This window comes from Sapajus apella, unplaced genomic scaffold (assembly GCF_009761245.1).
Source record: "Sapajus apella isolate SASKATOON/1434 unplaced genomic scaffold, GSC_monkey_1.0 scaffold6, whole genome shotgun sequence".
Classification (NCBI taxonomy): domain Eukaryota; kingdom Metazoa; phylum Chordata; class Mammalia; order Primates; family Cebidae; genus Sapajus; species Sapajus apella.
The window spans coordinates 44,489,329-44,505,557 of NW_022436946.1; the positions used below are offsets into that span (position 1 = coordinate 44,489,329).

Genomic DNA, 16,229 nt, shown 5'->3' on the forward strand with positions numbered 1-16,229 from the left:
GGAGGTTGAGGCTGGAGAATCGCTTGAACCTGGGAGGCAGAGGTGTTAGTGAACCAAGATCGCGCCACTGCACTCCAGCCTGGGCGGCAGAGCGAGATTCCATCTCAAAATAAAGAAATTTGAACACTATAACTTCTTAGTTTTTCCTCGTCTAGCTCTCCGGAGAGAACAAACATGATGAACTATGCGTCTCCAAATCAGCATGCAGAGTATAACTGTATACTATGGTTGTGTATTTCTAAACATTTATAAAAATTCACACCACCCAAAGCCCCAGCTTTTTTTTTTTTATTAAAAGAAAAAAATTTTAAGCCCCAGCTTTTCAGTGCTAGTCTAGGAAGTTTCATCAAAATAATAAAATTCTTGCTTTCTTGAACTCACACCCACACAAACTGTCTGATACTTCACTTTGCCACTTAGCAACCAAAAGAAGTGATGAGAAGCCTTTTCCTCTTATGCTCTTTCATGAAACTCATTCCCTACTTAGTCCACTTCTAAAACCTTCAGACTCTCGCCATTTCCCCATTGAGTCCATTTCTCTCTGCCTTCAAACATGTGCTGTGTCCTAGAGTATCCCTAAAGACTAAAGGGCAAGGTCATGAGAAGATGCTATTTAGGTATAGAAGCAAAGGGTTGTTTGTTCCTGGAATTTTAGGATCTTATCTGTCCGTCTGTTTTTGTTTGTTTTTTCTTGTTGCCCAGGCTGGAGTGCAGTGGCACAATCTCAGCTCACTGCAACCTCCGCCTCCTGGGTTCAAGCGATTCTCCTGTCTCAGTCTCCCAAGTAGCTGGGATTACAGGCGTGTGCAACCACACCTGGCTAATTTTTGAGTTTTTAGTAGAGACGGGGTTTCGCCATGTTGGCCAGGCTGGTCTCGAACTCCTGACCTCAGGTGATCCACCCACCTCGGCCTCCCAAAATGTTGGGATTACAGGTGTGAGCCACCACATCCAGCCAATTTTTAGGTATAATAATTTTTGATTCTAGAATTTGTTTCCCTTCTATATCATATATTCTTTACCATAGTTTTAAAGTCTTTGTACAATAATTGCAATATGTTAATCACTTGTGCCTTTTTGTCTGTTTTTGCTTCCAGCCAATTAGTTGTTTATTAGCATGCTTCATGCTTTTTGATTGGATGCAAGCAATTGTAGAGGAAAATTTGTAGAGGTTCTTGATGTTATCTTCTTCCCAGGAGGGTTATGGGGGGTGTGTGTGTGTGTGTGTGTGTGTGTGTGTATTGCAGGGTCTCACTCTGTCACCCAGGCTGGAATGCGGTGGCACAATATCAGCTCACTGCAACCTCCATCTTCTGGGCTGAAGAGATTCTCTTGCCTCAGCTTCCTGAGTAGCTGGGATTACAGGCACACACCACCATGCCTGGCTAAGTTTTGTATTTTGGTAGAGATGGGGTTTCACCATGTTGTCCAGGCTAGTCTTGAACTTCTGACCTCAAGTGATCCACCTGCCTTGGCCTCCCAAACTGCTGGGATTACAGATGTGAGCCACCGCGTCCAGTCGGGTTATGCTTTCTTTTAGCAGGCAGGTAATGTGCCAGATGGCTACTTTGATTCCATTAAGGGTTAATTTTAGGTCTTGTTAGGGCTGATCTGTTTCAATTGTGCTTTTTCCTAGTGTATGGCTCGTACTCCTAGGGCATGATCTCTAGGATGAGGCTCACCTGGGATCTATATATACTTTAGCAGGATAAGACAAAAACCCCAGGGTGTTTACCAAGAACTGCCTGATTCAATGAGGCTTTAAATTCAATCTCTACCTCCCCTGCACTGGATGGCTGAGGACATCTCTAACTCCTTTACCCTCCCAGCCTAGGGTGAGACAGGGGAGGTTCCTGGGGCAAGTTAACACCCTGAAAATGAGCACCTTCTTACATTTTACTCCCAAGGCACCTCTCTGGCCTCACCTAGTCACAGCCCAGCTCTCACCTGCTGTTTTCTGCTGAGTCTTCAATGTCTCAAAAAGAATCTGTATGAAGATCTGGAGGGGCGGGAGGGGGGATGCTTCTCTGTCAGCCCTCCTCTGAATTTGCTGTTGTTCTGGCATCCCTGAATTTGCTCCTTGGTCCACTAAAACTGCCACTTCTATTTGGGTTCTATCATGCTGTGGCACTCAGGGTGCTTGAAAGTGCTCATAGGAGAAAAGCTGGGGTAAATATGCTCACCTTAGGTGCTTCCCCTCTTTCAAAGTTTATAGCCCCTCATGTTCCTGGCTGTGCCGCTTGCCCTCCAGTACATTGAAACTATTGTTTTATGCATTGCCCAGCAAAATTTGTCACTTTACTGATTGCTTGAACATGCAATGCTTATTTTTGACTCTTTTGTTTATGCTGTTTCTTCTATATTCTTCCAATTCCCTTCTTTCATCCAAACCAGGCCCATCCTTTGTGCTCAACCTATAGCTCACTTCCTGAAACTATGCAGGTATTTACCAAGTGTTGTTTTTGAACAACTTTTGATATTACAAAACATCACGTGATGTTAAAAGCATAGAGCTTCGAATAATTTATGATGCAACCTAATTTTTAAAATCACCCCCATTTGGGAGATAGAGGAGGGCAGATCACGAGGTCAAGAGATAGAGACGATCCTGACCAACGTGGTGAAACCCTGTCTCTACTAAAAATACAAAAATTAGCTGGCTGTGGTGTGCGCACCTGTAGTCCCAGCTACTCGGGAGGCTGAGGCAGGAGAATCCCTTGAACCAGGAAGCAGACCTTGCAGTGAGCCGAGATTGTGCCACTGCACTCCAGCCTGGCGACTGAGACTCCATCTCAAAAAAAAAAAAAAAAAATCACCCTCATGTGTATGTATGTGTGTGTGTGTAACCACAAAAAAAAAGAAATGCTAATGGTTATTTCTGCATGATGGGATTATGTATACTTTTTATTTTTTAAAAGATTTTCAGCCAGGTGTGGTGGCTCACGCCTGTAATCCCAACAGTTTGGGAGGCTGAGGTGGGATACTTGAAGCCAGGAATTAAAGACCAGTCTGGCTAGCTAACATAGTGAAATGCTGTCTCTACAGAAAATTTAAAATTGGCCAGATGGGGTGGTTCATACCTGTAATTCCAGTACTTTGGTAGGCCAAAGCAGAAAGATCAATTGAACCCAGGAGTTTAAGACCAGCCTGGGCCACAAGATAGTAAATTTTGTCTTATGATTTTACCATCTGTACAAAAAATGCAAAAAAATTGCCAGGCATGGTGGTGTAGGCCTATAGACCCAGCTATTTGGGAGCCTGAGCTAGGAGAATCACTTGAGCCTGGGGAGGCTGAAGCTACAGTGAGCCATGGTTGTGCCACTGCACCCCAGCTTGGGTGGTAAAGCAAGATCCTGTCTCAAAAAAAAAAAAAAAAAGATTTTTCATAGATTAAACTAATAAAAACTGTTATTGGTTACTTTCAGATGATGGGATTATGCATATTTTTCTTGTAAGGTTTAAAGGTTTTCAATATTCTCTAAAGTACACCCTTCGCATTCTAAGAAAAGTGAATCATACATGGTTGTCCAAGCGTGTGAATATACTTAACAATTAAAAATGGTTAAGGCTAGGTGTGGTGGCTCACCTCTGTAATCCCAGCCCTCTGAGAGGCTGAGGAGGGAGGCTTGCTTGAAGCCAGGAGTTCAAGACCAGCCTGGGCAGCAAAGCAAGACTACATCTCTATAAAAAAACAAAATTAGCTAGGCATGGCACACATCTGTAGTCTAGCTCCTCAAAAGGCTGAGGGGTAGGATCACTCAAGCTCAGGAATTTGAGCCCCCAGAAAGCTGCAATTCCACCACTGCACTCCAACCTAGGCAACAGAATGAGACCTCATCTTAAAAAGAAAATGGTTAAGACAGTAAATTTCGTTGATTTTACAAGAATTTAAAAAATAAAGGAGTTGTAACAGATCATCAAAAAAAAAAAATCCAGCTGTAGAGAGGAAAATAAGTTAGATTGTGGAATTGGCCAATATAGAACTCTTTTACCAAATGGTTTGTATAGTACATCAGTACTGCATTCATGGTTTGATAAATCTACATTCATATTTCAGATATTTGATACTGATATAATTTGGCTTTTTCTTTTCAAATTCTTTATTAGAAAAAAGTTGTAGAAAAATTCTAAAATGATTTAATAGGCTTTGAATATTTTGCTTCAGACCACTCTTCCGGACCACATGGAAGTATGTCTTTATTCACAAGCTTGCACAGTCCCTACTGGATAATACCTTAACAATTCTGAGTGACGGCAGCACCCACCTTTCCTTCTTCCTTCACTTAGACTACATTTATTCATCATCTGTAATGTTGGAGTAAGTTCCATATTAATAATCACCACTGAGGATATGTTAATACCACTTAACTTATGCCCCAATTGGTGTAAATACTGCCTAAATAGCCTCTTACCCTTTCACTTAACTTAGTAATAACACACATCATAAAAAAAATCTCCAAAACCCATCATAAATGCCATCGTTATATGTTTTATTTTTAATCAAGTAATTTTTTTAAGCCACAACATATTCGTAATTGACAGAATAAGACATTAGGCATGAAATGAGAATATAAAACCAGGGTCTACAGAAAGGCAAACAGTGCTTCAGTCCATCCCGATGACTGCACGCAAGTGAAATGCATTCCAAACATCTACCCCTTTTTTAAAAACATACAGTTCACGTGTTTTTATTTTCACTTGTAAACAACATGAGTCAAGATGGACAATGAGGTAATCTAAATACTACACAGGATAATTTAAAAGCACTAGATAAAACACCATTATTAAAGACATATAAAAGTCAGGGTTCACTTTGGTCTCTAGTATAGTTAGAGTTGTTAATACCAAAAAAGCAACACACACTAATTAAAGCCAGCTTGGTGGTAGATAAATGTAAGTAAGTGATTCACGAGGTAGTCAACACCATCATTTTCAAGCTGGTAACTCTCACAAGTGTTAAGCCATAGATGTATTAAATATCATAATACTTTCTCATAGTACAGTACTTTACCATAACTTGTAGCTTTGTTCCAAATATAAAATTTAAAAATGAATCATAGGTCAACTTCTCACTCTAACTGAACAACTATGACACAGATCACACAACCACCACATCTTAAAGAGGCTGTTGACAGCTATGTAAGACAGAGTTTGATGCTTTTAACAAGATGTTCTTTTCTAAAACAAATAAATCTCATTAAGACATCTAGAAAATTAAAGTCAGTGCAGCTGCACTTGTACATACTTTCCCAAATTTTATAACCAAAGGGGAAATACACATATATATTTTATGATAAACATTTCTTAGGGAAAACAGATAAATTAATTTAAATTAAGACTTAATGAGATTTCCCATGTCCTGTATAATTCATCTTATAGTGAATGTTACAAAGTCTATTAACACTTATGGGCTCCTATTCACAAACTAAATACAACCAGCAGTTAACTTGGGGCTGCAATGGTGCAAAATAAAACTTAGCCAGAATAAAATTAAAAAATTGGCAATATTGGAGGTGGACTGATGCTAATAATATGATATTTCTTGATCTTTTTTCTTACATTGCACGCTAAACTTCCAAGTTATAAGCAGGTAAAAATCTTTCTAAATCTTTCAAATGCAAAAATACATCCAAGGTCTCCTAGTGAAGACTAGAAATCCAAATATGAAAATGTTTTCATTATATTCTGCTATGTAGCAAATGATTAGCTTACAGGGCTAAGAGACTGGTAGTGCATCTTGTTGAGGAATTACATTTATGTTGACATGAGGGTGAGGTCAAGAGATAACTTAATTCCTAGACCTGCTGCCCCATCGTTAGTAATCCCTGCCAACTGAAGCTTCACACAGACCCTTTTCCCTCAATAGCTAGTAATGGCATCGAGTTTCATTCCTTGGCAAGCCAGTGCTAGTTAGTTATATGCCTGGGGCTATAATGCTGCAATATGCTTGGCTTCAGGGCAGCACAGACAGTAAATGAAGGACACTGGCATCTTTTAAACTGTTTGCCTAGCATAAATACCTGCATACACCAACCCCTCTCCCTACTACCCCCTTCCAAACTCCATCTCTGGGCAAAGGGATGCTTCTAAGATGTGTTCTGTTTTGTTTAAGTAAGTTGAAGAGTGCCCATAATTCTTTAAACTAAATACATGATAATTTTAAGGAAATATTTGGAGACTTTGCTAACTAAAAAGAGATGCTTCATTATTTCACAAGTGTTTGCCAGAAACATGCAGTTGTGAATTGCTATTTGTAATACAGATTAAAAGGTTCTGTACCAGAGAATTATCAGCCACCTGTAAGGCTGGAACAGCATACAGGTGTGTTATGTATCAACTATGAGGTAGCCTTTTGCTGTAAACAGAATATTTTACCTATGTAAATGAATAATGTGGTCACATCAGTGATATTCACGTATGCAAGGAGTTGAGGGAATCTGCTTTAGAGGAGTTTTCACATGAAATAAAAATAGGATAACTGACATCTGAAATTCAAAAATTTTGATCTATGTCAAACTCAGAGGTAGTTACTATCATCAGCACATAATACTTATATAAAGGTATAAGTTATTTGGTTTGTTTTGAGTAAGCAGGACTGTAGACTAGTCTGTAAAGAAACAACAAAAATATTATATGGTATGTTCCCTGAGCAAAGTTCTTTGTCCTGAGTATGTTATGTAATAGTGACAATATTCTCATATAAAAAATAAACCCCAACTTTCAACTATAAGATAGGTTTGGTATGTGCTCTTAGTAGTTCAGTCTTGTAAGATGCTGAAAAGGATTTCAAATTGCACCCATAAGGACCATAGTTCTCAACTGTTTCTGTCTTTTTTTTTAAACCATGATTTTAGCTCTGAATTTCTTTTTGTAAACAGGAAATATCCAATTTTCAAGTCCATAATTTCCTATTTCCATAGGGTGAAGGAACTTTGGTTTGAATTTTCAAAGTGACTTATCTATCATGTTTTGCATTTTTACTGTTAACCTGCTTTTTATACCTGCTAAAAATTGAGCAATGCTTATCATGTTTTGCATTTTACTGTTAGCCTGCTTATATATGCCTGCTAAAAACTGAGCAATGCCACTTTGATTTGTCTATATACTTTAAATAAATTTGAAATCCTCACATAAGGCAAGGAAGTACTTCTCTACAGCTATATCACATTCATTATCGTCAAAGGTAAGCTTTGCATCACAGCACACCGATATTTCAGTGTATACCACGCAGACTCTCACAATCACTGTTGTGAAATTCAAGCTGAGTTGTAAAGGACTGGCAACCCAACCTGAGGCATGTTCTTATGGTGGCTTTTGCTGAAACAGCTGCAACTATACACATCTCCCATGACAGGACAGGCGGGAGAGGAAGTAGAAACTGTTCAGCAGAGTATGTCTCATTTGAGTCATGCTATTTTTGTTTAATTCTCTGAGCTTACACCAACAGGCCTATACATTATAATTATAATCCTTAATGTTACTCCCAATATTAAGCACTATAATTGACATCTGACCTTCTTGCAGACATTTCAGAAATTTGCCCCTAACATCATCTAGAGCCAGGATGACCCCAAAATAATTTTTTTTCATGACTGAAACCTAATGGGACCAATACTATGACTGGGCTCTAGCCACTTTATCACTCTAACTGAGAAGCAACCTGAGAAGATTCTTTCTCTAGCACTGAATGTTCATCTTGTATCCACCATATAGGTTACTTCAGAATAAGCCTTGAAGGTAACTTCCACAGATCAAAGTTACTGTATAAAATACTTCTAGCTCTCTGGTGGGAGAGGTTTGGCACCTCTGCCCCAGGCTTGTCACTCTTTATGCCTGCCACTAAACAATGCACTTTTTCATATCATTCACAGGTCATATATATTGGGCAATTGTGAACATCCACTTAATTTCCATTCTCAACTCCAGTATTTCATTCATTTCTGTGCTGCTTGTTTGTTTTAGAAACAAGTTAGGTAACTCTCCACAAGGAATAAAAACAGCCACCAAAAATATACACCAAACAACTGGAGTTCTCTAAGGTCTTCAGTAGTAAATAAGGAGGGCTCCCTGCTCTAAGCAACAGGTAGAAGACTGACTTAGCCAAGGGAAGCTGCTGTTGCCACACAATCCCTTACAAACCTCACAACATGGAAAAAGTTACAATAAGCTGGTATTAAAATACTACTGAAAACAAATCACTAAGATTATCATCCCCTTCATTTCTCTTAATAGGCATCTAATTTTATAATCAAACATAGAATTAAAAACAGTGAAATATCGGCACAAATTACACATTCATTGTCTCTTCTGGAGTTATGTATCCCAGAATCAAAAAAGCTTATGGCAGTCAGAGGCATATGAAGTCAAGGTACTGCCTTCAAAAAGGGGGAAAAAACACCACTTCAGAGATTTCAAGAAAAAGAGATTTGGGAGAACTGGATGTCTTAAAAACCTTTAGTACCACATGATTGGCAGTTGTGAGATCTGAAGTATCCTTTGGTTCACACAAAAGGTAACAGTCATGTTTTAATTTTTATATAATAGAAAAGAAGTGGTATATCAAGAAAACTCCAGTGGATTAATTTTAAAACTATCTATAATGCTTCACTTGGATTTTCAATTATTGGAAACGTCCAATTATATGAGGGAGGGTGTGTGCTTTGATCTATACACAAATATATAAAGACGAAGGCTCTTTATATATGTGTATATATTCCTGTATAAAAACCCTCATGTACACACACAGACTCAGGCTCTCTCCCTCTCACACATGTACATAATGATAGACATAGTATCTTATTCTCTGAAGTAACATAAAACATGACACCCTGCTCAAATGTAATTTGCTTAGAGTGATTTGTCTGTTTAAAAAATTCACAGTTCCCCAATAGTAGTTAAAATCCTAGGTCAGCTACTGCTTATGAAATACTGTTCCCCTGTACTTTCATGAGGTAGACTTTGCAACCGGGTAAAGGAAAGAACACATGAAGAAGAACTATTATGTCTTCTTCCTTTTTTGAACTGAAGGCCCCTTTTTGCTTTGCTCTTCTGGCGCCGTAGATGACTTTGCGGAGGAAGCTTCTTGAGGTGACCTGCCTGGTCGTTCTGAGATCTCTGCTTTAGCCTCCTGAGAAAATGGTGGTGATGTACAGCCATGCCCGCCTCCCACTTCTCGAGGGAGAGTTGAAGTGCATGGCTGGGATTCTGCTTCCTGTCTTCCCTGAGAACTCGCGGGTGGCTGTGCAACATTTTTATGTGGGCAGTTTGCCACCATGTGCATGATGCTCTGACAGTAATGGCACTTCTTTGGCTGAGGAGGTAGACTACATTCCTTAGCATGATGATCAAGGCCACCACAATTGTAGCATCTGTAAGCAAAAAGGATGAAAACATCTTAGAAGCAGCATGTATCCAACAACATGTTTTCAAATGTGAAAATACACAAACAATGAGATAAGCTTATTTTAATGTGCCTTCTTAAAAGCATTTATCATTACACTGTTGGTTCAAAGACTATCACCAAAATATTCTGGCGAGGTTAAAAACTTAGTTGTGTGAAACACAACTAAACACAGTGAAAAACAAGAATACTAAAACATGAAAGAATACTTAATCACTTCCATATAGAAATGATTTCTTTAAATTTGACATTATTTGGTCATTTTGAAAGAACAATTTAGCCCACTAGAGGGCAGCGAATATTCAACAATAAAACAACCAGTCAGTTTTAAAAACAAGTGTAGAAACACAGGTGGAGTTGGCATGATACAATGTGGGAATTCACTCAGCAACTGGGAAAATTTTAGAGCAAATTAAATTTTGTGAGTTTAACACTTCTTTGAATGTTAATTATTTTGACTGTAGAAACCAGCTAAACTGGAAAATGTTTTTCCCTTTGTATAAAATTAAGTAGTGCAGTGAAATTTGATACATTAGAAAGTCAGAGTCTAGTCAGAAAGTCAGGATGATATCTGGCAAATTGCCAAATAATTTTAGAACAACAGACTAAATCACTGAATCAGAACAGTGCTGAAAAAAGAAAGTTTCTAAATTCTAAGATTGAATTAATAATAGTTGATGCCACTTCAATGATGAGAAAAATTTACTTCTCTTTTTATAAGAAATTAGCTTTCTTTTAGGGTGATTTCTTTTAAATTAAAATAAATGGAAATCTATTCATAATATGTGGATGCACACTAGTGACACAGCTTTGTACTAGATGTTTGAAAAGTTCAGCTTTCAGCTTGGCAAGGAAAAGCTGGGCAAGAAAATTTTTTCAAAGATATATTTGGTCAATTTCAGATTTTCTTCTAAAATTTTATATTAAAAATAAAAGACCATAGTGAAAGAAACTAAGAAAAATTTACATTTACCAAAGGTTTTAAATCTGATTGTTAAATATAGAATTTGTATAATGACTTGTCTCCCAATGAAATATTTTAAGAACTTTCTATTTTCCAGATAAATTTATGATTCCATAAATCTCATTAGGAAGCAAAAAGAACAACGGGTTACAATTTTTTTTTTTTTTTTTTGAGATGGGAGTCTCACTCTGTTGCTCAGGCTGGAGCTGGAGTGCAGTCATCTCGGTTCACTACAACCTCTGCCTCCTGGGTTCAAGTGATTCTCCTGTCTCAGCCTCCAGAGTAGCTGGAATTACAGGCACGTGCCACCACACCCGGCTAATTTTGTATTTTTGGTAGAGACAGGGTTTCACCATGTTGGCCAGGCTGGTCTCAAACTCCTAATCTCAAGTGATCTGCCTGCCTCGGCCTCCCAAAGTGCTGGGATTACAGGCATAAGCCACCACATCTGGCCAGGTCATAATGTTTTAAAAAATAGTAACAAAATGTGTTAACTGTGAGAAAATTGGTTTAAGTCCAGAATGACAACAAAAATGAATTATGATGACATATATTTGTATGTGTGTGAGAACATCAAGCTTAATAACTTATACTACCCTTATATTTCAAAGACAAACTACTAATGTACAACCTGCTAAGCAGTATATGTAGGATACTTAGTATTTTATCTTCTGGGATAAATTATAAACAAAGAAGTTTTTAATTGGCAAAAATTAGGGTAACTATTGCTTGCTTCTCTAGTTCGCAGTATTACCTTACATACTTTAGAATAATGAATTCATAAGATGGGTTTTATTCTTTGCAACAATTAGCAAGTATTTATCTTAGGACAGACTGAATCATATTTTCAAAAAGGGAAAAATAAACAAGAAATCATATTTTATGGTTAAATTATTCACTGTACAATTACATGCCTTAATATGTTAAAGCATTACAATGGCAGATTTAATATTGTTTCAGTCATATATTCTAAGAAAGTATAAGATTAAATAATAAAGATATTGGCTAATGCTTAAAATTTAGGTTCTCAAAATAACAACATTCAAAAATGGCATATTTGAAAAATATAACCACATTACTTATAATAATATATTTTCCCACACAGTTCTCCTTGACAATGGGTAAGTGAATTCTTAAATTAAATTTGTCCATCTATGAAGTATCTTATTTTGAATTAAACTCACTTCCTTGAGGATAACTCCCACTTAGGAGCTCATTTTCAAAGAGAGAGAAAATAGGTTAAAGGCTTCAGTAATAGGGCTGGCTCTCCTGCAGACACATCAATTTCATCAGTCACTGTGGTATGCACTACGTTATCCAATTCAGGGCACCATTTTGCCCACTCACTGACCAAGAGACTGATGTCAGTATTCTACTTTCACAAATGGGATCTTCAATTACCCTCTATCTGCGCATTTACCATTATATTTGGCCTATAAAAGTTGTTTTTAAGGATGCTATATAATTTCGGTTTCCTTACATTTTGATCTGCATAGTTAATTCACCTTCCTTTGGCTTTTCTGTTATGTGCTATCATTAGGCCAGACTGTCTTCCACACTTAAAAGATTTGCATTTAGTGTACAGTATATGTGCTTATCCTTAAAAGGGGGAGGAATGGTATTTATATTCTCTTCTATTTAATCATTCAGTGTCAATCACTCTTACTAAGAATACAGATCACTCTCTATTATGAAACTCCTTCTTTCCCAAGGGACTGACACCAAAATAGAAATGTTCAGCTACCTTGCAGCTCACAAATTATACCACAACTATATACTCCATACAAGCCACACATGGTTTTAGTCCCCTTTGTTCACCCTCACTTTTCCACATCAGTTTGCTTTTGTAGTTTGAATGAATTTTACATTGCAATGTGAGCATAAAAATGGCATGTGTGTCTATATTTAGCTACATGCTTAAGAAACATAAGGACATAGTCTTGCACAAGCAAAAGATTACACAAAGAAAACTATACTCGTACTTTGTTATATATTCCCACAGTCTAACATAAAAAATAAAATTATTCACGTTAAGTACTTTATTAAATGCTGAACCAATGGCACAAAGGATATTTTCTCATGCATTACAAATAAAGATAAAATAGGCTGTGCACAGTGGCTCATGCCTGTAATCCCAGCACTTTTGGGAGGCCAAGGCGAGCAGATCACTTGAGGTCAGGAGTTTGAGACCACCCTAGTCAACATGGCAAAACTCTGTCTCTACTAAAAATACAAAAAATTAGCCAGGCATGGTGGTGCACGCCTGTAGTTCCAGCTACTTAGAAGGCTGGGGCAGGAGAATTGCTTGAACCAGCGAGGCAGAGGTTGCAGTGAGCCGAGATTGCTCCACTGCACTCCAGCCTGGGCAACAGGGTTAGACTTTATCTCAACAAACAAATAAAGATAAAATAAACATGTTCAGTTTAATCTTAGAAGGCTATCAAGCTCTCCATAAAATCACTTTATAAATACTGTAATTCTAATGAGCTAGCACATTCTACAAGTATCATTTCTTACTTAAGGAGCGTTTAAAGATAGAAGATAAATAACAAAGTGAATTTTTTGAAAGACTATCAAAATACGATTAAAAATTTAAGATTTTAAATGAAAGAATGGCAACAATAGATAGAACAGAGGCACTTATAATGGCCAAATAAATAAAAACAAATTGTTTAGGCCTTTAGAGCCATTTAATTATATTCTGAAATAATTACATGAGTTTTTATAAATCAAGTCCAAACACCTACACTAGCTAATAAATTAATCGAAACATATCCAAATTTTTGAGAATTTCATTAAAAAATGAAAACTCTGATTCAGAAATCAGAATTTAAATCTGCTATGACCATTAAAAATATTTGCATTTTTTGATGCAAACAACTGAATAAGCAGATTATATTTTCAAATGACACCAGCAATAATGGAACTGAGCACAGCTGACAACCACTAAGTTAAAATATAGACATTAATTTTTAAATGATATTTCAATGGGGTAAATGAAAATATTCACCAATTATATATTCTCTCTTGATCTGGAGAGTGATTAAAAAAATTAAGAAGAGGGGCGATACCACAGAGGAAGAACCAAATTTGCTTGTCTAAAAGTACAATGGAAAAAAAGGTACCAGGGTTCTTCTCAGTACTTGAACATTCTAACTTAGTAAGAATTTATATGTTAACTCATATCCACAGTTTGAGGGTCTGATGGGGGCATTAAGTATAATGATGACAGTGATGTGTAAGCTTCTGAAGAGGAAAGAACTGTTGAAAGATAGTACGTAAAGCAGTATCAGGGATACAGAAAAGAGTGGTAAAAGAAGTGCAAGCTTTGGGCAGGAACAAGGTACAAGTATAGAAATGGAGTACGTAAAAATCCCTGGGAAAAACAGATGAAAAAAAAGGATTAATAAAGTTTCCAAATGGGAGGCAGAGGGGCTAAAGAAAAAGTCATAGATGAAAAACATTTCAGGAGCTGAACTGGAGAAAAAAAATAACTGATTCTTTGCAGAGATTATCATTTTAAACCTTGGTACAGTTAAACTAAAATCAAGAAATGACACTAATAACATTCTTCAGCTCTATTATTTTTTATTCTAATATGTTTTAACACTTGTTATCTAATCAAAATTGTATGCCAATCAACTCAACACATGAAGTGCTGGATCCCAGCCAGCTGGTAGTGGGGAGGTGGGTGGGTAGAAAGGTTATTAGAGAACGCAAGAGAACTGACAAGCAAAGGATCCAGAGCATAGGTTTTTATGGAAGTAATATGCCTATCCTGTACCTCCTAAAGGTAAGAGAGGCAGATCCTGGAACCAACGTTCAAGAAGAAGATTCCATTTTGTTCTGACTGATTCTATACAATCTAAATAAACATTTGGGTATAATTTACTCACTCCACAGGGCCCGCCCCAAAATACCAAGAAAGAAGTTAGGAAACTTGGCTGAGTAACAGAGCTAGAAAGTCTCTTTAATAGTATACATGTCTTCTGACTTCTATCAACCTATACTTTAATGAATTAGTTTCTTTTATTTCATTCTTCTCATACCAAAATCATAAGACTGTAAGCCAGTTAAACAGTAACAATCTTAGTAAAGTTAATTTTTAATTAAGTATGTTTTTCATACTTAAATTTTTTATATATTGTTTCTAAGTACAGTGGTAAAAATACTGAGTTTTCAAAAACGGTTAGCTGGTGATACTGATGATTTATGTTCTTTTAAAAAGTTTCCTAGATAATAAATACACATTTAACACCAGAAAGTTTTCATTTGGATCTTCTGGAATATAGAAGCCAGCATCATGTTATTACCTTAATTCATGCTAAAAACAAAATACTCTGTATACAGAAGGACTAAACATACTTTTAACAGTTAAAATGGTAATAACAGAAATAATAAATAGGTTCAATTCATTATGAGCTTACTAAATTCCAGACACTGTGCTAAAGGTTTTTAATGTGTTATATAATTTAATCCTCCCTCAAACCCTATGAATTGGGTACTACAATATCTAAATTGTATTGATGAAGAAAATTAGAGATTACCTAGAAGGGAATTTTAATAGAAAACAGTTAAATTTCACTTCCATTTTGATTACATAAAAATTTTATACCCAAAAATATTGATGTAATTTTAATATATGTAAGTCTGAAAAAATCTAGGATTTTGAATTGAAAACACTAATACACACACACACACACACACACACACACACACACACACACATTCACACATGATCTGAAGTACATTTTTCTTGAGATTGTGTTGCTGGGGAGGTCAGTGTCTTTCTTTGAGGATCCCATCTATAAAACAAAAGGCTGGGAATAGTCCAGTCCAGATTCTTTTCACTGCCAAGGCTGGATTTTCTTTTTGTCTCTTCTATACTTTACACGTGTTGAAAAACTTGGTTTTCTTTGAGGATCCCATCTATAAAACAAAAGGCTGGGAACAGTCCAGTCCAGATTCTTTTCACTGCCAAGGCTGGATTTTCTTTTTGTCTCTTCTATACTTTACACGTGTTGAAAAACTTGGTCTAGAAAATTTGTGAATACTTTTCCATTCTCTTTAATCATATGTAAATCGGAATTTTAAGTTGACATGCTATATGATCAGTGCTATCACATTGACTCAATAAAATTCCAGTCAAAAGAGAGAAGATGGAAATTTTAGCCCATGAAATCATACTGCAATATGATTTATTTAGGCTCTGATATATTACAATCAGATTCTATTGGTTGGAGTGAATGTAAATTGAGACTGCCTCTTTTGGAGGACAATTTGACAGCATATTTGAAAATATTAATACATATACTCTCTGACCTAGTAACTCTCACTCTAGGAATTTGCCCTACAGGAATATTCACTGATAAGCACAATGAATCAGGTACTAAGATATTAACAAGAGCACTGTCCATACTGGTAAAAAGTTAGAAAAATTAAATAATAAGTTTAATTTTATTTATAAAATTTTTTGAAGCATTACTATATTATGCTTATAATCTTATAATCAAACAGTACTTATAATCAAACCCAGAGAGTATGGCTAGAGTCCATGCTCTTTAACAGGAAGAGCTTTACCACTAAGCTATAAACATGTTAAAATGAAAAATAAATTAAAGCCACATATACCAAAAAACATTTTACAGATACAAAATAAATAACATTTTTTAAAATTGAGGTAAATTTATATGTATTGACATGGAAAGATCTCCAAGACAAATTGTTAAGTAAAAAAAGCAAGTCACAGCATAATACATAAATACAGTATAATCACATTTATGTTTCAAAGACACTAGACATGGCCGGGCGTGGTGGCTCACGCCTGTAATCCCAGCACTTTGGGAGGCCGAGGTGGGTGGATCA

The 16,229-nt window shown here is 36.5% G+C and overlaps 1 protein-coding gene across 2 annotated transcripts in view; it reads right to left on the reverse strand.

Annotated features, from left to right (window-relative positions):
- Positions 1 to 4,469: 4,469 nt before the first annotated feature.
- The window catches only part of LIN28B (lin-28 homolog B), a 113,207-nt gene continuing 101,447 nt past the window's right edge, over positions 4,470 to 16,229 (reverse strand). For both annotated transcript variants that reach the window (XM_032275160.1, XM_032275159.1), the window contains one exon: positions 4,470 to 9,368. In XM_032275160.1, coding sequence (XP_032131051.1) covers positions 8,999 to 9,368 — 370 coding nt within the window. In that variant the 3' untranslated portion in view covers positions 4,470 to 8,998. The remainder of the gene's footprint in view (positions 9,369 to 16,229) is intronic.